General features: G+C 36.1%; 1 protein-coding gene across 3 annotated transcripts in view; it reads right to left on the bottom strand.

The window, feature by feature from the left end:
- TAF2 (TATA-box binding protein associated factor 2) overlaps window positions 1-21,666 on the bottom strand; it is a 60,549-nt gene that overhangs the window by 31,421 nt on the left and 7,462 nt on the right. For 2 of the 3 annotated variants that reach the window (XM_036398854.2, XM_036398838.2), the window contains exons 4-16: window positions 16,804-16,922; window positions 15,324-15,465; window positions 14,705-14,936; window positions 14,196-14,380; window positions 13,516-13,629; window positions 12,135-12,234; window positions 10,423-10,508; window positions 6,814-6,949; window positions 5,657-5,811; window positions 3,348-3,462; window positions 3,144-3,253; window positions 2,437-2,502; window positions 232-484 (exon numbers count right to left, since the gene is read on the bottom strand). In XM_036398854.2, coding sequence (XP_036254747.1) covers window positions 232-484; window positions 2,437-2,502; window positions 3,144-3,253; window positions 3,348-3,462; window positions 5,657-5,811; window positions 6,814-6,949; window positions 10,423-10,508; window positions 12,135-12,234; window positions 13,516-13,629; window positions 14,196-14,380; window positions 14,705-14,936; window positions 15,324-15,465; window positions 16,804-16,922 — 1,813 coding nt within the window. The remainder of the gene's footprint in view (window positions 1-231; window positions 485-2,436; window positions 2,503-3,143; window positions 3,254-3,347; window positions 3,463-5,656; window positions 5,812-6,813; window positions 6,950-10,422; window positions 10,509-12,134; window positions 12,235-13,515; window positions 13,630-14,195; window positions 14,381-14,704; window positions 14,937-15,323; window positions 15,466-16,803; window positions 16,923-21,666) is intronic. The other variant, XM_036398846.2, reaches the window with a different exon arrangement.

The raw sequence follows: 21,666 nt of genomic DNA, 5'->3' as shown, positions 1-21,666 counted from the left end.
GTTTTCATGTCTGACATCTCAATTTTGACAATTACGAAAGCCTTCTACAGTCTCCATTTACAGACTAAAATAATACCATTTTCCTTTCAAATCAGTCATGTTAAAAATACTTGGCAAATATATTTAAGAAGCTAAATCTCAAGCCAGTTTAGGAACTGTGCTAAGTTTTGACCCATTTTGAGCCATTTTCAAAGTCTAGTGGATTTCCTCCCTTACTGCACACAAGCTCACCTTTGCAAGGCAGAAGCAGGCCAGCATTCTCACCCGGTAGAAGCACTGCTCCTGTTCCAGGATGTCAGTCAGGGCAAGCCGGGATGCCGGAGTAGGGAACTTCTCCAGTGCCAGAATGGCTTCTTCTTGTGCCACCACATCTCTCTCATATCTCAGCTGATACTGCCACATGAAATCAGACTGCTCAAATTCCACCTTCCTCAGTACTGACATATCAGGATCTATTCTTATCCAGAGCAAGGGGGAATCAGCACTAAGACAGACAAAAAAAACCACTAATAGCTTACAAAATTTCAAGACTATAGAAATTCTAAAGATATTCTAACTTGTTATGAGTTATTTGTAAAGTATTTAAATTTAAAGAACCATAACAAAATACAGGTTAGAGAGAACTTTTGAAAGTCTCCTGCTCCAATCTCCTGCTTCTAGGATGGCAATTCGACAGCCTCCCAGGGCAATCTGTCCACACCTCCAATATATCAAAGTGAACACAGTTGTTTAGTATTTTTAACCTACAGATCTTTGTTTATGGTAAACTACTGTATGATCCCAGTATATTTAATTCTATGTGCTTGGATGCTACAATTTTCCTAACTGATAAGCACTTTATCACCATCTAAAGGTTAAGACTACAAAAGAAAATCCAAGAAAGAAAATCTGGTGGTAAATACACTTTGTTAATCAATAGATGTGAAACTCCTTTACAATCACTATGACGTTGAAAGCTGACAAGGGTAACCACGAAAATGATAAAAATCAGGATTAAAGTTATCCCACAGATAAAATGACTCAGTTGTATTCCACCCAAACACACATTTTATATTTTATTATTCACACAGCACCATGACTGCAGAAGTAATTTATGGGAACAACAAGCACAAATTATGCAATACATTCTCTTACTCATTTTTCCATATAAAATCATAAAATCAAATTATGCAATACGTTCTCTTACTCATTTTTCCATATAAAATCACAAAATCAAAATACAACAAGGCATTAGGAGAGAGTTTGGACTGATGAAAAGAGCATAATTATAAATATGATGTGTATTTCTGTATATGTTTGTAGAAAATCCAGAATTGCCACCAAGTTAGTAGCCAGAGAAGAAACAACAGTGCAAGAGTGTATACACAAGATTTAGAAAATGGAATCTGTATTATCACACATGCTTGGAGCAGAGAAGCCCAAACTGGACAGCAGAATGACCACACCACAGATCAGGTAATCAGATCAAATGCAAGTGTCTTGCATAAAATCCTATCCCAGTTCAAAGGTCATTCTAAGGTCACTGAAGTATCAGCTCAGGGTAATGCAGCAGGGACCTGAACACAAATGAGCAAAAATAGTCACAAATATTAAGGGTAATTATCCTTCAATATAATTAAACTATTCATATGTCAACTGTCATATGGAAATCATAGCAATGACTTGCTCAATGTAAATACATCTTACAATTTTTTTTCTCATAGTGTATTAGATGAGATAAATTTATGAGAATCTGCAACACTTTTAAGGTGAAAAGCAATCTATCCTTCTTCAAAGAGACACCACTGGCTTTCAAGAGCAGAATATTTACTTCCCTCAGCCAGAAAACCAGGTGCCAACACCTCCACTGTCTCTGAGGGTACTGCTGGCTCCAAGTCAAGGATGGTAAGCCAGGTATTTACACTGAGCAACAATTTGCTTCCAAAGAGCTTAACAGCTCCAACTGAAATGAACATCAGTGTGGATTTCAGTACAAAGCACTTCATCATTATTTTAATCCAGAGGAATTATTTTGTAATTACAGATTTCAGGAACCAGTCTGTATTAGTGGCAGTTAAATGGTCTTCATCAAGATCCAATAAAAATTGCTCTCACTTTGTTTCAAACAAATTCTTGTTTACATTTTACCTATGAAGTCAGGCTGAAAGGTTATCATTGAAAATGTGTTAGAGTCAAGAAATTTATTATCACCATACCATGTCCAGATTTTTTATAAAATCTGATTATATTGGTCAACCCATACTTTTTACACTTTGCCAGCATTTCCTAGCTACAGCAGAGAAGTGTCAGAAAAGACAGAGAAATGTGAGATAGTCTTAAAGTTTTCAGTCATATAATAAAGTACAACTTTATTATCCAATCCTTCAAAATAGCAGGCTTTAGACAAGGGGAAGATGGCTCAGACTCATACTGAGAAACTCCAACAAGCCAACTTACTCCATAGCAGAAAGGTCCATGTCCACCTCTTCTCCATTCATCAGCGGAATCTTTTTCTTCTTATTTCTATTGAAAAAGAGGGAAAAAAAAAGTATTACTTACCAGACTGGCAAATATATGTTTAAAACTTAAGTTTAAGAATGCAGAAGTACTCCATGCCTTTCACCACACAACAGCATAATATTCACAAATTTGAGCTATGTAACCATTTCTGTAATTTTTACTCCCACTATTTTTACAATTACACATAAACACAGAAGCTTGAGAAGTAGAATTCAAAGTAACTATCAAAATGCATTAGAAGATGGAGAGACTCTATGAGGGAAGTATGTCACTTTTCTTGTTCCTTAGGTTTACCCAACAGTCCCAGCACTCTCTTCACTTGAGGCACTCCTCTGGCCTACATGTGTCTTCCCTCTAATTTGTGATTCCCATTCAAAGACATTTTGAATAATTTGATTAATTAGAGTCTTCATTCAACTTATTCTACATAAATTAGGTCTTCATAAAACTTCTACAAAATCACTTATAATTAAGAACTGTGTAAAGTTTCTTGCTGTCCTTAAAGAGTATGAAATTCTCCACTTACATCACAGGTAAATCTTATTCAGTAAGATTAAGTAGAAGCATATATTTATCATCAAATGCCCTGAATGTTTTCATAAATCCATAGTAAAAATACCTGCAGTTAGTATTTCAGCTCTTACCTTCTGCTTTTAGAATGGCAAGGTATATCATGTTTAAGACTGTTTTCTTCAATCTGCAATGTATGGTTGAATGAGCCATCAAGTTCTTGCACTGTCACTTTAAGAGGACCCTTCAAGTTCACAAGATTTTGTTATTAACATTAAACTTATGCTTATTAATGTATACACCATACTTGTAGGTTAAATATGGAAAATGCACCTTACCACATATTTCTGAGTCCCAGGAGATGTGTAATCTTGTTTTATTTCCAATTCCAATACATTCCGTTTTCTATTAAATGCAAAGCTACCATAAAATTTTACCACTCCACTCTGATCCCTAATAAGCAGTATAGGAATTCTAGTGCACAATGCAATAGTTATAAAAATCCATGATTCTCAATTCTTAAAACTTGCTTTATGCTTCTTTATTCCCAGAATTTCCCATTCCAAGAAAATTTGGAAGAATCACTCATGTTCATTCACGAAATTCTGGGGTTTTACATTCCTTAAATTTTCTTCCCTTTCATGTTTCTTATGGAGAAAAACTGAAATGAAATGAAAACTACCTAGTATGAGGAAATTAATTATGAAAAACTATTCTGGACTCCACCACATCCAATGTCCTTGGCATGCTCTCAGAAAAAGTAATTGTGTAAGACTTCAGTAATTTCAATATGGTTTTACTATGTATTTTAGTTAAATAAAACTAAGGGGAAAATGTAGACATTAGTTTCTGTTTTCTATCCACACTATATTTAACTCCATTATTTTATTGTAGTTTTCCAAACTAGGTCATGTGAGCATTTGTGTGTGTGTGTGTGTGTCTGTGTTCAGGTATACATGAAAGTATACAATATGAATGATAAAAAGTAAAAATCTCACTCTAAATTTTTGCCCAGGCAATAATTTCTTCCAGACAATTTTTCCTGTGAATAATTTCATCCTTCATTTCTGTATCACAGCCATTACTACACTTGACTTATAGTAAACTAAAACCCTAAACTGAAGCATTTTGTCTAATGCACACTCTCACAAGTCTCTGACAATATGAGACAAAAGCAAGGGAGGAAAATCTGTTCCTTCATGTCCCAACATTTAAGGGAAGAGCTTCCATATTCAAAGACACTTCTTCTCATACAGAGGTTATTAACTTTCCTCTCAAAATTTGGCCATTTGGCTAAATATCTCAGACTGGTTCTGTTCATGGATGCTGCCTTCCTGAAGCTCTGGGACTTTGTCATCAGGTACAGTTTAAGACATTTTTAGTGGTTTTTCAGCACGAGGTTTACACTCAGCATCAACACAACCCTTGCTAATGGCATAATACAGCACTTCTTAATAGCAGTAAGATCTCCTCCCAAACAACATGAAGACCTTCTGTAAGATCATAGGATCTTATAGGGTAGGAAATCCACTGTCACAGGAATAGCAGTGTTTGAAGCATGGTAGGGAAGTTGCAATCATAGGATTAAATACAAGTTATAGTTACCAGGATCAGCCTTGGGGCCAAAGTATGGAAAAGGTGAAAATAATCCCCAAATGTGTGAGGTACAATTCTTTCTTCCTTACAGAACAGATGCAGTTAGATTCACCCAGCTCAGATAGTAATGCTGACCTTTATCTGTCACTGCAGTGGGAATACAGAACTCCTATTTTTCTTAAGCGCTTGGCACAGCAAGGTATGTAAATCAGAATAATGTGTATTTATATTTTATGAACACTTCTGATGCAAATAAAATACTAATCTCTCAAATTACTCTATAAATACTAATTATATAGTGCTTTTTAGTTAAGATATTGAGATGCATGAATGTTGTTAAGTCAGCTCAAATTAAATACCTTCTTTTGTTGTCTGTTACAACAGTAAGGTATGTTTTTGCTGGAGTCACGTACAACTCTAGCCTGGAGTCACATTAAATAAAACTAACAATGAAACCTGCTAAATGGAGTCACTTCAAATTGCCCCGTCATATCAATTCAAAATAAGAAACCCTGTTTCTTGACTAATATCACTTAAATTTGAAGAATCAACACACAAAGGTTTATTTTACCTGAAACTGTACTATTAACACAAGCTACCAAGCTATTAAAGTATATTGCAAACTAATAGTCTGTGCTTTAGGTTACTTATTTCATGGTGATTTACTGGAAATCAAATATTAAAATGCACCAGACTATAGTATTTTCCATGTCCCAGTTCAGCATATTTCTATGGGCAGTGTCCTCTGGAATCCTTTTAGTATAATTTGGCCTTAAATTCCAGCAGAGTTCCTGTGTTTCTTTCAAATGAAAACTTAAAATAATGAAATCCCTTCTAGTAAAGAACACGTAGAAAAGCCAGCGCAGTTCAAAGGACTGTGAAAAGATTGTGAACTTGTGGCTCACACATATATCTAATTAACAGAATAATGTACTTAACTGTTTTATGCAAAAATATTTCATGCCCTTCTTCACATTCTTTTGATTGTGCCAATTAAAAAACCAAATTCATTTTCCATATTAACAATCCAGACCAAGAATAAAAAGGATACACCCACTGCTTTATTAAAGGTTGGATGTCTTTGCCTGAGACATTTGAGATAGATTTCAAAAACCCAGATGTGGAAACCAACATCTGACTCCACATGTGTGACTGGAACTTCTGAGATGAAGCAGTACTGGCCAGACTCAACAACTTGTTGAAAACCTAAAATGATAAAAAGTTATTACTTTCCCTAAATACTTATATATAAAATAAGCTTTTCTGTTTAATTTCTGTTTAATTGCAACTAAAGGTCCATAAACTCACTTTCTGATAACTGGCTTTAAAAAAAGGTTTTCAAAATAAAGACTTTACAGGAAATTATTTGCTTGACCATATCAGAAATTTTCAGTCCAAATGTATCTTCCTCCAAGTTACACATACATATGCATATACAAAATCCATTAAAAGATCATCAACTTTCAACAATTATCTTTAGTAAAAGAAATCACTGACTATATCTTCTTTTTCAGAAATTAAACATTCATCAGATTCTCTGCAGTATTTTCAACCTGACCACCACCTAAAATAGCTCTAGCACAATAACATATATGTTTTCCCTAAAAATAACCTCAAACCAAGGCAAAAACCGCCAACCCCCCAAAAACCTGAAGCAGATGAGAAAACATCACTCATTTTTTAACTGTTTATTTGTAGCACCCTATTCTTTCACAAGTATGTCACAAAAGATAATTAGTGAAGAAGCAAAACTACAGTTCTGCAGAAGTTCAGTATTTCAGAATAAAATTACAATATTCTATTCAAATGCTTCTCTAATACCAGCATCTAAGTTTCATCTAGCACTGAAAACTTCATATAATGAGAGAGCTGGATTCTCATTATTTATAATTTCATTAGGTTAGCTCACAGCAACATCAGTCAGGGACAGGAAAACTGGCTCTCAGTGTTAACAACAAATCAAAATAACCCATCCAATGAAATACCTTAAGATTAAAGAGAATATGCAGCATATAAAAAGTACTGTAAGTTATGCATAAGAATCCTAACCCAAATGACCAAATGTTTGTGCAGTCCTGCTGAAATTGAAACCATAAATGGAATCCTATGATGACCTGTTCTCTACATCTCTGAACTCTATTTCATGAACAGAAATGCAACTGAAGACAAGGAGTTTTTTATATTCCACATAATCATCTAAATACCTACCTGTAACATGAACTCCATGCTAATTCTGTTCTCAATCAGTCTCATAACAAGATGTGCTTTACACTGGAACATCGTGTAATACTCCCAGGACAGTGTATGGGGGTGTTTGATAGAAAAATGTAAATGTGAAGCAGGGCTGGAAAAAAAAAATCAAAAAACCATCTATTTTGCATTTTATTGAATGAAATTTAAAATGTACCCGAGCAACCAAGCTTAGAGCTGCACCAACAATTACTTAGGATTTCTTGTACTGCCTTAGTTACAAATCATGGCACGCTTAAAAGGACCACTCACTTATCCAGAGAGGTGACAGTACCTGGCAGACAGCAAGTACTGTACAGAGATTAATGGCACATGATAGCTGCTGTGTAGGGCTGTGGAGACAATGGGAGCACCAGCACATTGAGCAAGGAACCTGTGACTGAGTCTGGAAATTACTCATGAATCAGCAATCTTCCTGCACCACTTCCATTTAAGAGTGGCTGTATAGAGTGAATATTTTGTATTTAAATAACCTATTATTGCAATTCAAGAAAAGTAGGAGTTTTACAATTCACAGAACACTTTCATGTGATGGGCCTAAGGAGTTTCTTTCCTTTTAATTTAGTTAGCATCTTTATCTTTCAATATTTTGGCAAACTTGGTATCTTCTAAATCAGGTAACATGGCAAAGAAGACTAGGCAGGTAATATTTAATCCTTGAGAAGAATAAGACTTTTTTGCCTCCTTTTAAAGAGACTCTTATTTGAGAAGAAGAAATTATTAATAGTCTGACTTAATTTTCTTGATGAACCAAGCCTATGGCAACTGTATGTGGCTTAGCTATGTTTCTTCTTTTAGTATTTTTCACAGGACATCTGAGTTTTCCATGAATGAGTAACACACATCTGAAGAAACCAGGTTTGCTGAGGTTCACTAGCAAATGAAAAGACAGTACCAGCATTTAGCTCCTTGTCTGCAGCCCTTAATATTTCAGATGGCAAGAATCAAGGTAGCTGCAATACCTTAATAACTTTTCCATTCTTCTATGTACTGGGAGAATCTCTTGACTTTGCTCATGAGTATCTGCTTAAACATCTTAAGAAGATACAAAAAGAGAAGTGTTTCTAAATTTAAGCAAGTATTACCCTTCTTAGGTACAGTAATTTTGTGAAAAAGAAGTATGTAGGTTAACTCCTTCTTTGTAGTTGATAAGCAGTTGCTGAAGCTCTCCTTATCACAATTCTGTTGTTCTGGATACTTCTCTATTCTGAGGTAGGGAAGGATTAGCAACCATGAAAGAATTGAAATTCAAGGAGGAAACTGAGGTTGTGGCTCAGACATTATATAATAATTTGGTCTCAGAATAAAAACCATCCAGCTTCAAATTTTACAGTTGATTGACTTTTGTAAAATTCTTTTCTTGCAAATTACAACTGAGCCAGTACCCACAATCCCAAGATCTCTTTTTAAATTTACTAAGTGTTGATTGATTTTGGTACTGGTTACATTATTTAACTGCAAAAAAAACTGACACAAGTTTGCATTTGACAGTTACATCTTGTAGTTCACTCAATATTAATACATTTCTTCAGATTATATTTTTCTTCAATCATTATTTATTGAACTGGCACCAAAACAGTGTTAAAATTACCAATATGGACCTAAAGCCTTTGTCAAAGTAGACAGTGAAGCAGCTTTTCCACAGAATATTATAATGCTCATGCTCCTGAAAAGAGTCCAGCCATTCAATATAAACCCTGTTAGTAAGCTTCTTCCATATGAAACATAGAGTTTTTAATTTTTACAGTAGGGTGGTACCAGCACAATCAAAGGCTGAAGAGAACCACAGCCTGAGAGAGGAGGACAGGAAATGAAAAGGTTACACACAAAGCTTCGCTCTGAAGCTTTCATGCAAACAGCAGTTAATCTGCAGTTTTCTTTCCTGCATTTTCCCAGGCTCTGGGATTTTGACTTTTAGAATAAGTACTCTGGAGTGCAGTGCTGGTACTACACCAGACATAAACAGGAAGAATCTGAGACCTTTGTTTTGCACACAAATTAATCTGTGTGTCTGAAGGAAGTTGGGTTTTTGGTTTTTATTTCCCTTGATGATTTATTATATTTTACTTCTAATTTAGCTGAAAAATGAGATTATTACTTAACACAAATTTTCTTCATATTATTAATTGGAACTACTGTGCTGCAAATACATTTGCCAGCTGTATCATAACAAGTAGAACAAAGAAATGAAATGCACAGAATATACTGGAGAAAAATGTTCTAGGCCCCATTATGAAAATACTTCCCTTCAATACAAATTATCTCTCAGAATCAGGAACACATCCATAATTTACATACCAGGGAACTCTGCAATCTACAAAGAACAGCAAGTTGTAATTCATACTTAAGTGATGCTGTGGTTATTATTAACAAGCTGTAACACAATGAAGTAGTAAAATAACTAGAAACAGTTTCCAGCAATATATCACAGCAAGGAAACACAACTTTAAGAGCACTAGAACAAGATTTTCTCAATTATTCATGTCCAATTCTAGAATAAATATAGTGCAACTAGTAAAATAAACAGTTAGAAAGAGATTTTGATTTTAGTGAATCTCCTTATTTAAAAATGTGGCCCTTAATTCTAGTGTCATCTGATCTTATTACAGTGAATGTAGTGATTTTCAAAATTCATTCAGTTCTAAACCCAGAGTTTTAACTTTAAATTAACAAAATATGGATTTGCACACTATCAAGTGCAAAAGAGCCACTGTTCTAGACAATTTTGGTTGTATTTTCATAAGACAAGGGCTTCTGCTGCAGTAAAGAACAGAAGTTGACATAGTAGTCTACCTGCACAGGCTCAATCTTGCAGTTGTGCACATGCTGCTTGTGTGTTTCCAAAAGCAACTCTTGTAAGGCTGTGTTAAATGGAGATCAATTTATGCAAGAAAAGAAAAACCCAGCAAAAGTTTGTCGCCAAAACCCATATCAACTTACTGATCTGACATGTAGCAGTATTTTCCACCACCAGTGTTTAGCACTTCTCATTGGGTAGTACTGGAGTATTGCAAGAGAGGGAAGGGGAATCATTCTAAGCTACACACACTGAAGCTACAATTATTGGGAAAATAAAAACCCAGCCAGTTCACACTGGTAACTAATAGTAGTTCACAGATGACTGATCTAATAATTTTCTACCCCCAATATACTAAGGAATCTCAGTCTAAGACTACAAGGTGGTATCTGAGAGCAGAAAGAAAAAAGAGCAAAGAAATAGAAAGCTGATGATACCATGAAAAAGCCTGAAAATCACTAACCACTCCAGAAACAGCTCACATCAAAATTCTGGCTCCATGTTGTCTCTTATCCTCTTACTAAAAAGCAGTTTCGTAACAGCATTAAAAACATTCATTATGCTTCATTTCCTTTGAGATTCAAATTGAAAGAAATAAAAAACAACAGTTAGAATATACTCAAGATGTACTTTATGAGACTGGTAATACATGCCTTGGGCAGCTCGAGATCTTCAGCCTTTGGCCTTGTGCTACACAACACACCCAAGGCATATATTAATGGCCCCATAAAAACATACCCTGCAATGACTTGCAGCTTAAATAAACATACTTGTCTTTCTCTTTTCCTCCTCCGAATATTGGATGCAGTAAAACTCCTCCAGTCTTCAGTTCGTATGCCACGATTTGATCTAACTCCTAAGAACAAAATACATAAGTAAGCATAATTTTGAAGAGCAGAAAAATTATTTAAAGAAGACAGGAAAGCTTTTAATATTGTTCAAATCATACCTCCTAATAAGTTTGTTTACAAAGGGAGAAGTATTTTAAAATCAAGGATGTTCCTCAAATGACAAACAATAATACAACAGTAGAAATTAGTATTTCATACTTTTTCAGGGGCTGAACAGGGGGCTAATGCCCAACAGTGCTTAACTACCTTATAACCACACTATTATTATTCAATAAATAAGTTGTCTTTGACCAAAAGAAATAAATGTGATGAGTATTTCATGCAGTGGAAAACAACAACAGATACACACACACAAATAAATATAATATATTAAATATAGATATAAATAAATAAATATATCTGTCTGGCCCAAGCTCTGTACTGGGTCTGAACTTGTGTGATGCCAGGTTAACAAGCATACCTTAAGGCAGGATGTTCGTAAGGGCTCCTAAGGGTGACTTTTGTCACCCAAAAGTCAACATGAATCAAATTGTGTCAGCTTAAGGACAGGAAATGGAAACTGATGCCTGTCTACAATGCACTGTTAAAGATCTTCCAAATATTTATATGTGTTGAGATTTATTGATACATATCAACTTGCACACCTTCATATATTGGAAATACTGAAAAAGGGCAGAACTGGAGCCTGTGACAGTAGCACCTCTCAATTCTACGTGGACACCTATAGTTTAGTGTGGACAGATGTGGAACAACATGAGCAACTTCTGCTGCAGACAGCAGTGAACTCTTCCAAAAGACCTCCACCCAGTTCTGCTGCTCTCTGCAGCACCCACACCTCTAGCACAGACAACACCAGACTGGTGAACTAAATGAGCATTAGGCAGAGAAGGACATGGTACTGGGTCCCCAGGTGAGTAAGGGATGTAAATGGAGCAAGCAGAGTTAGGATTTACTTTTTGGAATAGGGAGAGTAAGAGAAGGTGATGAGAGAAAGAAGATATGTATCTTTTTGTGAATAAATGTTACTTGCAAAGAATGAGGAGCCATTGCTGCTATCACTAGAAAGTACCTGTCTCAAAGATTGCATTTAGAAACGTAAGCTCTAGATAGAAATTTGTTTTCCAAGAAGAATCACTTCAGACAGGGAGCTTTGTACTGTTTCATTATTTCATTTAGTACTTTAATGATACTAAAAGATACCTGAACCACCACTGATCATAGCTAATACTGGAGCCTTCCTGAGCTATATGGATAGCCATCACAGTATAAGAAATTCACCAAATACAAATTCTTACGAATCCTATACTTCTATCCTAAGTATTCCAAAAGTAGTATCTTTTTTTGACTCTTTTTTTTGTTCAGGAGTCCAAACAAAAAGAGGAAAACTGATTGCATGGAGAGACAACAACAATTATTATTCATTATCCATACGTCAGTAACAAAAATCTATTTTGCTTTGTATGCTTGGTGTTCTTCCTTGCAGCAAGTGGTAAAAATATTTCAGCTCCGAGGATTGTCACTACTAAAAAGGTCTTTAGATTGCAATGCAAAGCTATATTATATTCAGGTTTTATGCTGTATTTTCTTTGATGCAAAATGTCTGAAAGGTACAGAAAACGCTATGATGTTACCTGTTTAATCCAGTGGCGATACTCATTAACACCAAAGGTTTTTTTCATCCAAAGGCCATAAATGTAACCAGAGATTCCCTTTAGCACCCATTCATCTGACCTATATAAGAAAGAAACATGAATTATATCACTTCAGAGGATATTTTGTAAGAGATGGTATTTTTGACCAACTCAAAAATAGCCACAAATTTCAAGAGGTTGTATAACTTCTCTAAGTCAACAGAAGTCTGATGAGCTGTTAACCAATTTATGGAACTTGGCACCTGGACAGAACCAATGAAACTGAAAAGTCAGTGAAAACTGAACTTTTACCACAGAAATCCAGATTAAAATATAAAACCTACTTTAGCTAAAACAATAATAATAAACAGGTGGAAATGGACATTAAAGTTAAAGCAACTGCTAATCAATATGATCTTTATTTCCTAGTACACAACTCTGTGAAGTGCAGAAGACCTGGACAGCAAGTAGACAAAGTACCTATCTCACAATTTGTTTGACACTCTTTTAAACACACCTTCTGTAAGTTATGTTCTAAGAGAGAAAAAACAGACAAAAACTAAAACTAGATCATGATCATGAACTAGAACCTTAAACAGAAAAATGACATTGTACACAGGATATGATGAAGTAAACAGAACAAGAACATACGAAAATGGAGTCATGAAGGATACAAAAACTGCCTTCATCACAGAAGTAGGTTAGAAATAAAGAAGGGAGCCACAGAAATTACAACAGTACAAACATCAATTTAAGAACATGTTGATTTCCCTTGTTTTTAAGACAAATATGTTCTGGGATGTAGGCTTTTGCTATTAAAAAAAGTAATTGGCTACTTGTCCCTAGTAAATAAACTGCATGCAAAAGGATTTAAGATAAATACTGATCAGAACTGCAAGAGCCATTTGGGGAGGTTTTCTGAGACATGGAGTTACAGCCACCTTAGCAGGGATTTTCCTATTTGACACTAATTTCTGCATTCTCCTCCCTGAAAAACTTAACTTATTAGTTCTGTGCTCTATAAGTACTTTGCGTGCAGGCTATACTTCATCATCCAAAATATCTAACAGAAATTGATAATGCAAAAGAATTAGCTTTCTAAAATTTTCAGACACCAAAGCACTCTACAACATTCAGGAAGATATATTCAATCTATACAATCTTTGGAGCTTTTATCTCTCACATTCTCCTTTCAAAACAACAAAAAATACTAATGGATTTTCATTTATTGAGCTTATTATTCTTACATTTTTTCCCATTTTTGCTTTCTTCTACAATTACTGTTTTACTTATTTTTTCGATAAAATGCAATTTGCAAATTAAACTTTGAACTTCCTAGATCCTCCCCATTTTCTGGAGAATACTGTGGTAAAATACTTACCAGGACATTCTGGATATGAAACATCCAAAGAATTGCTGGGCCAGGGCCTGTGCCAAGCATCTCCTTGTCAGTGGAGTTTCATCTATAATCATTGCGCTGTGCAAGAGATTTGTGCTGGGTCCCCACAAAAAGAAAATAACACAACATGAGCATTGGCTCCAAAGAAACAAAAGAGACCTTGCCTTAAAAACCAAAACAAGGAAAATAATTTCTTCAGTGTTTTTTCAGTGAGATAGTAACGTATTTTTTACTTTTTAATAATCTTAATTGAGGTAGATCTCCTGCTATTATCATCTATACACAACTCTCTGTATGGAGTCTAAGTAGTTTAACTGGTGACATTCTCTTGGATTCCTGATACCTTATTTCAGCTGGAGAAAAATAAAACACAATCATATTTCTGCACTTAATTTGAGATTAAATACTTCATGCATGGCATTTCTAATTCAGAAGGAAAATCACCACCAGTTTTTTCTTAAAGTAAATGCAACATCTTTATAACAGATAAAAATGGAAATGGCATTAAAACCCCATAATGTCGATATAAACAAGCCTTTTCAAACTAGGAAGCCCAACACTCAGGCTATAAAAATAACCAGTTTCACACATTTCTCAACAGTCTTGGATCTAGACCTTCTAGGCCCGTGGATTTAAAAGGTGCAATTTTCTCAAATACTAACCTGAAAATACTCATGGAGGCATAAGCAGCTACTTCAACATAAGCTTCATCTATAAAAACAGTCTTGAAACAGGAGTAAGGATAGCGGCAGGTAAGAATCTCCTCATAAAATTCAAACACCTCATGAAGGTATGATGTGGTATGTTTGAGCAGTGGGAGAAGTTGTGGTAAGCAAAAGTGAGTCACCTACAAACAAAGGAAAATTAGTTACAAGACCTACAAACATATTTACATACATAAATATCAAGTTATTATATATCTCAGGGAAGAAAGGCCATTTCAACTAAATTTGCCCCATAAATAAAGACATAAATGGAATTGCTGCTTATTTAAAGGCTTTTTTTCTGAGATAAATTTAAATGCAGGCATTACAAGACAAGCTTTATCATACAACTGTACTAATGAAGGTTGATCTAGAAATACCCATTCTTGGACTAATATATACTGACTGCAACATGAAACATCAGTAATTCTTTAGAAAAAAAAGGAGGCTTCTTTGATGAAGATTACCTCATGCATGTATGGATCAACAAGGATTTCAAAAGGTCCAATTGCCAAGGAGATGTTAGAAGCTGCAGTTGGAATAGTCAACATGTAATGAAAAGTCTTCTTTCTCATATCATGGGTGTATACAGTTTCTACCAAATCTCCATTTGAAACAGCTACCATTGCAGCATCTACAGTATACTCAAGTTTCCAGGTACACAGCTCAGAATATGAATCCACACAAGGAAACCAAAATCTAGAAAAGTGAAGATTAGGGGAAAATGGTTATCAATTATACTTAATAATTATACTCTTTTTCACAGATGATTTTTCTTTCAAGTTCCAAACTATATCCCTAATACTTTAAGAATATATGAATGTTGACATACTGACTTCTACAATACATTAACTTTATAAAGCTTTACAAGCTTATTTTGTCTTTACCTCTTGCTGAGCTATAAAGACTAGACATTCTAATTACTAGTCATTAGATGCTACTTCACATCAGTAAGCTCCTTTGAAGCACAAATTAAATTTTAGAATTTTTTTAAACTTGAAATAATTAAAATAAATTATTTGTATTTCCTACACTTTGAGAGTAAATAGGAAATACAAATCTAACATTCAAAGACAGTTTTCTTACCTTGTAGAATTTTGATAACCACATGAAAAGACATGAGCCCCTCTTTCTGCCATGTTGCCCTCCATGTCGGGTACCACAAAATGAAGGCCTCCTTTTGGCTGGTCCAGAGAAAAGTTTATATGCACCTTCAGGACTTTTAACTCTGCAGCACAAAGACCAAAACTGAGTAAGTATATACAACTTACATGAAGTTATTGTAGAATATTAACTCAGTTTTGGACTCCAGGTCTTTAAAGACTATGATAACTTCATTCTCATGGACTTCCCAGTCCACTTACAAAGTACAGCTCAAAGCTTACAAAACTGAGACCTCCCTAAGCACAACTCACAGGAGATGCATTTACAAAAATCTTTACTAATTAATAAAAACTGCAATTGGAGTCACATTTCATCTTCTAATTCCCCAACAGTAAAGCATATTTATATAGACTGTATCCTAACTATGAACTTGGCATCTTGCTGAAAAAAATTTCTCCAAAAACTCTATGAAGCAGGCACATTCTTAAAAGACATATTATTATCATTTGCAGTTGCTTAAAATCTCTTATTATAGTTAATACTTTTCCTGTAAATTAAGTGTCTTCACTTTGGTTTAGGTTCACAGAAATCTCACCTATGAATAGATTGGCAATCCAAGCATAGGCTGAAATTTATCCAACAAGTGTCACCATATTCTGGCATTCAAACATTGAAAAGTGAAATCATAAATGTTTGAATATTTTCCCTTCTAGGCTTGCTCCTCTTGTGTAAGGCAACAGGAACTTACACAGAAATTAAAATAAACAAAAATGTCTTTTCCATTAAGGTGCATCTGACAATACTGCATGAGTCAGCCTCGCGTTATTCTTTCAGAGGTCTCATAAATCCATGGGTCTTTCAGAGGTCTCATAAATCCATGGGAAAAACCAATAAAACCATGCAAGAAATAATACAAGAAATGAGTAGATCCTGGTAAGAAAATACACAACACTGGAGAGTAACTTATTACAACGGTTCCTTATTCCAGGATCCAGTGTGCCAGTTTATACAGGAGTCTACTTTCACACCAAATCAATTTTAAAGTGACCATTCCTTGAAGTGAGGTAGCATAAAATTAGTAGAGCTTTGTAAAAAGATGTATATACTGTATCCTTGTAAATTATTTTTTTGTTGGACCATATATATTGTAAGCAGCTTCAAAATTACAATTTAACCCCCAGTATGCTTCATTATTCCCACTTCCCCAAGTATTCTCCTGGGGTCATGACCACCCAAGAGTATGTTTGTATATAGTGTCAAGAAGCCTTGCAACACTCCTCCCTATAATCAAAAAGTGAAATTATTTTTCAGAATTCAAGTGGAGAGGAAAAAGGAAACAGTAATCACAAATTCATAAGATAATGTAAAACTACTTCTATTTCTTCAAAGCTACTATCTTCCTAAGCAAACTTGTAGCTGACAACTCTGAATTTAAATTAATTTTTCAGTATGGTCTCTTTACCGTCAACGTGTTTCCACAGCTCCGAGGGAACCTTAATGCAGAGCTCTCCGTTTCCAGCATCCGGGTCCACAGCACTGACAGCGGCAGCATAGGCATTGGAGAAATAGTTGAGATTCCTCCTGTCAGAAATAGCCAGTTAATTCTTAAAGTACAGTTGTGGTGAACCACAAAAAACAACCGTGGTTGTTAAGACTGTGTTTCTATGCACTGAATTTCAAGGTGCGTGGACAACCAAGTGTTTTGTTTTGTTTTTAAAGGAGTGGAAGAGAAAAGGAGGAAAGATTAGATTTCAACAACCAGAACTTAAAATATGGCTCTTGCAAAAGTGATCTGTGATCAAAAAGACTTAAACATCAATAACTCCCAATAAATTGAGAAATGCTCAGTGTTGTTTTCTTGCCAATAAGAGTAATAACTACATTTATTGGAATAGAAATTAAAAATTCTGGGTTTTATTTTGGATGAAGTTTGTATCTTTATTCTAAAGCTCTGTCTTGAAGATCTGCATATATTGCAGATATTGCATATATTGCAGATATTGCATATATCCTCATATATTGCAATCTTGCTCTTATTTTGCTTTTCTAAATGTGAGATTTTGCTTGGCAATGGTATTTTTCCCCTTTAGCCTGATGGATAGAAATAGGGGTTTTTTAATGCACTTGTAAATAACACATAAAATATGTTAAGAGTTCTGGCCTTAATACACAAAAACAGAAATATGTGTTATACTTCTTAGTTTCAAAATATTCTTCTTTTTAAAGTGTACCGTTATTTATTTAAGATGCAAACACAGTTGTTGTAATCAGGTTTGAGCAACTACGTATCAGTGTGGATTCCTTTGAACCCCTCAGGGAAATCCCCAGGGCCTTGCCCTGGAAGAATATAGCCATAGAGCCTCCACCTAGGCTGAAAGAGAAGACTTCCCCATGGACCCTCCCAGCACCAATCCACCCCAGTTTTCATTCCCCACGTGTTCCTAATGCTTGTGGTTTCTCCTTTCCCTCTTTCCTCCTTGGCTGTGGTATCCCTGGTGGCCAGCCCCATCTTCCCTGTAGGGCAATACCCTTTGTCCTGCCCTCTGTACCACCCCCGAGCCCTCAGACCATTGGCCACTGATCCCTAATTAACCTTGTGCACACCACGTGGCTTGGTCTTCTGTCCCTGATTTCCCATTTGCTGTGCTGGAATAAACCTTGGCTGGAATTTAGCAAACAAAAGGCCCTTCTGCCTCTCTTTGCTGACCTAGCTGTGGTGAGTGTAGACTTTACTGCTTTGCCTGAATGCTCACCCAAGCTGCTTTTCCACATGAGATGCTCTTTGGGAAATAGGCAGCAGCATCCACCATCTAAACCCCACACTGCTACAAAATCAGCTGCTCATTAACTGCTCACTTCACTACAAAGTCAGATCATTACTTCAGTTATGACTTAGTTTAATTGCTTTCTACTGAAATGAGCAGGAACAAGCTTATGTCTTCTGTTAAAGTACTTATGAGCAGGATGTTACCTTATTAGTTAATGTGATTATATTTAACTATTGTTAAATAGTTCAAAAATAACCCTGCTTTTACAGTTTTATGTGATAGTTTCTATACTTTTTCAAAATGGATTTCTAAACTGTTTAAAGTATGGGAGCAAAAGCCTCTCATCCATCATCTTAATTCTAATTCTCCAGTACACGCAGTTTTTCAAAAGCTTACACAACTCTATACCAGAAGAGAAAGTGTTTGACTAACTTATCACCCTTTCCACAGAATTTAGGTATTGCTGATGAATCCAAGCACAAGCAGGACACAATCAAGCAAAAAGCAGTCATGGAATCACAGAGCCACAGAACACTCTGGGTTGGAAGGGACCTCCCAAGGTATCTAATCCAACTTTCCTGGGGGAGGACAGGGACATCTTGTACTAGATGAGATGGCTCAGAGTCCTGTCCAACCAGACCTCCAATGTTTCCAGGAATGGGGCATCTACCCCACCTGGGAAACCAGTTCCAAGGTTTCACGGCCCTCACAGTAAGAGAGTTCTTCCTTGCACCTGGTCCAAACCTACCTTCTTTTAGTTTAAAACCATTACCCTTTGTCCTACTGTAACAAGCCCTACTAAAAAGTCTGCCCCATCCTTTTTATAAAGCCCCCTCTAAGTATTGAAAGGTTGCAGTAAGATCTTCCTAGAGCTGTTATCTTCTCCAGGCTGAACAACCCCAACTGCCTCTGCCTTTCCACACTGACAGGTGCTCCATCCCTCTTACCATCCTGGTGGCCTTCTCTGGATCTGCTCCAACAGCTCCATGATCTTCTGTGCTGATGGCCTCAGAGCTGGACACAGCACTGCAGGTGGGATCTTACCAGAGCAGAGCAGAGGAGCAGAATCCCCTCCCTAACCCTGCTGCCCACACTGCTGGTGATACAGCCCAGGACACCGCTGGCTTTTTGGGGTGCAAATGAACACTGCCAGCTCATGCTGAGCCTCTCATCCATCAGCACCCTTAAGCCCTTCTCTGCAGGGCTGCCTGCAATCCCTTCATCCCCCAGCCTGTACTGATACTGGCCATTGTCCTGACCCAGGTGCAGGATCACTGCACTACAATGGAGTAAATGAACTTTTGGCTGAGGACTCCACCTTCCAAAGAATCTGAAGTCTACAAAAAGCAGACATGATCTCATTTCAGGATTTTGCTCTCATCTAGCCATTCTCTGTTCACCATCCACGGAGAAAGCAACCCACATTACAGTACCTTACTTGGAAGAACAAAGTGTAATTAACCATGCCACCACCAGCATTCTGTAAGTCTGGGTATGTCAAATACCCTGCTTAATATTCCGAGTCTTGCACAGCTATAAAAAATTTTGCTAAAACTCTAAAATATATTGAGAACATATTTTCATGTAGTTCTTCATCTTTGGCAATAATAGTGCACAAATTCCCTGGCACCACTACCAAGGCTGAGAATGTCAGGAGCAGTAAACTTTTCTACTTTGCTTGAAAGCTTCTGAATAGCAAATGGGACCATTTCTGTAGAGAATCTCACAAACCTCAAGTTTAAATATATTTTTCTTTTCCTTTTTCGCACTTAACTATACCTAAAGGTAGGATATAATGCCAACAAGTTTTAAAAGGAAAAGGTTCAGTTTGTACCCTGGAATACAGTATAACTTCAGGTATAGCCCCAGAACAATTCCAGCCCACTTAAACTCCAGCTGCTGTGCTGCCTCTTAGCCTCACTCACGCATCACTACTACCTCACCCACTAAGGAGAATGTTCATCTGATCCTGTAGGGATGCAGCTGAGAGTGTCAAATGGGCAAGTAAGTCCTTTTTTTCTAATCAGGCAGCTTTTAGTTATCTGTCATACTGAGGGGTCAAAGAACCTCCCTGAGCAAAGTTGCTTTAAGCTGTCCTTCAAATGGCACCCTATACCTTATATAAAGGCAAACAAATACCACTGGGAAAACTCAATTTAAAAAGAGTCTGCATGACTAAGAACTGTAAGTAATCAAAAAAAGCTAGCAACAGAAAACCACAGTAACATTCTGTTAGACTGTGTTTAATTTTACTCCAAACTGTTTCTGAAAATTGACTATTATTGATAGGGATCCCTTTCCTACACAGTGAGAATTTGTTCAAACTTAGAGAATTGTGATGAGCTTGTAGCTACACTTTAAACATCACTGTGTTCACAGACAAGAAAAGGTTATGATTTTACAGCAAAGTAGGGAGACTCCAGAGCTTAACATTTTATGGAAAACAAGTCTATTCTTATATTTCTATTTTTGTGAAGTGTTCTAGTTCAAATGGGTGATTCATTGTAAAAGGAATCCATTAAAGGCATAGTACCACAGATTAATCTTTTCATAGAGTGAACTATTCTCAATAAACTACATATGGCCATTTTAAGAAAAACAGAGCACATGCCAGAAGTTACAGTCCAAGGAACAATGATAAATTTTCCTAATGCTAAGTGTAGATTGACAATGAAAAAATAAATGTGTATTCATGGTCTTTTCCCAACAGAGATACATTCTGTTATCAGCATTCACCCCAAACACTGTTAATTACAGCCCAAGGGCATGCAGCTTGAGCAACTGTAAAGAAGCATTGCTACAGAGATTTATTTTTTAAAATTACTAAATTGATATTAGTAGCTGCACCAGTGCTACAAACGTATGTGCCAAACACACAGTCTATAAACCACTGTTTTCCTACAGTACTTAACATCAACTTGGCAAAATAAGTTATTTGCTCTGCCTGTAATGCATTACTCTTCATAACCAGTAATTCAATTACTATTTTATTTTGCTTCCCATGTAGAATAAGCACTTGATATTGGAGTACATACATGATACACCACGTAAAAGATATAATACATGCACAGATAGGTGATTTATTATTAGGGCAATGATTTGAACCTTTGCTGAAAAACCTAATTTTCATTCCTGGTCATGTTTAAGGGCTTTGTCATCTCTTTTCAAAAGTGCTGTGCACCTTTGTGTCATGGTCTAGGAATGGTCCCATTTAGTGTTTCCACTGAAACTACTTCAAACCACGTGCCACTCTATCTCTCCACTCTGCCTCTGTGGTGGGCTGCAGAGGAGAACTGGAGCCACAAAAGGTAAAGTTTATGGATTGAGATAAGAACAATTTACAAGAGACAACAATGAAATAAGAAACAAATAGTAACAGTAACAATACCAATGACAATATGTATGAGAAAAGAGGTGAATGTTTCACATGGCATTGCTCACCCCAGGTAACTCATAAAAACACCTGACCCCCTGCCATGCTATGGGATCTGGAAGGGAGCCTTTTTCCCATCCCTGGAAAATAAGACAAGATGGTAGATAATAATCTCCAGATCTTA

The sequence above is a fragment of the Molothrus ater genome, chromosome 1 (assembly GCF_012460135.2).
Source record: "Molothrus ater isolate BHLD 08-10-18 breed brown headed cowbird chromosome 1, BPBGC_Mater_1.1, whole genome shotgun sequence".
Classification (NCBI taxonomy): domain Eukaryota; kingdom Metazoa; phylum Chordata; class Aves; order Passeriformes; family Icteridae; genus Molothrus; species Molothrus ater.
Note: the sequence above shows the minus strand (reverse complement) of the source record. Positions and strands in the feature narration are given on the sequence as shown.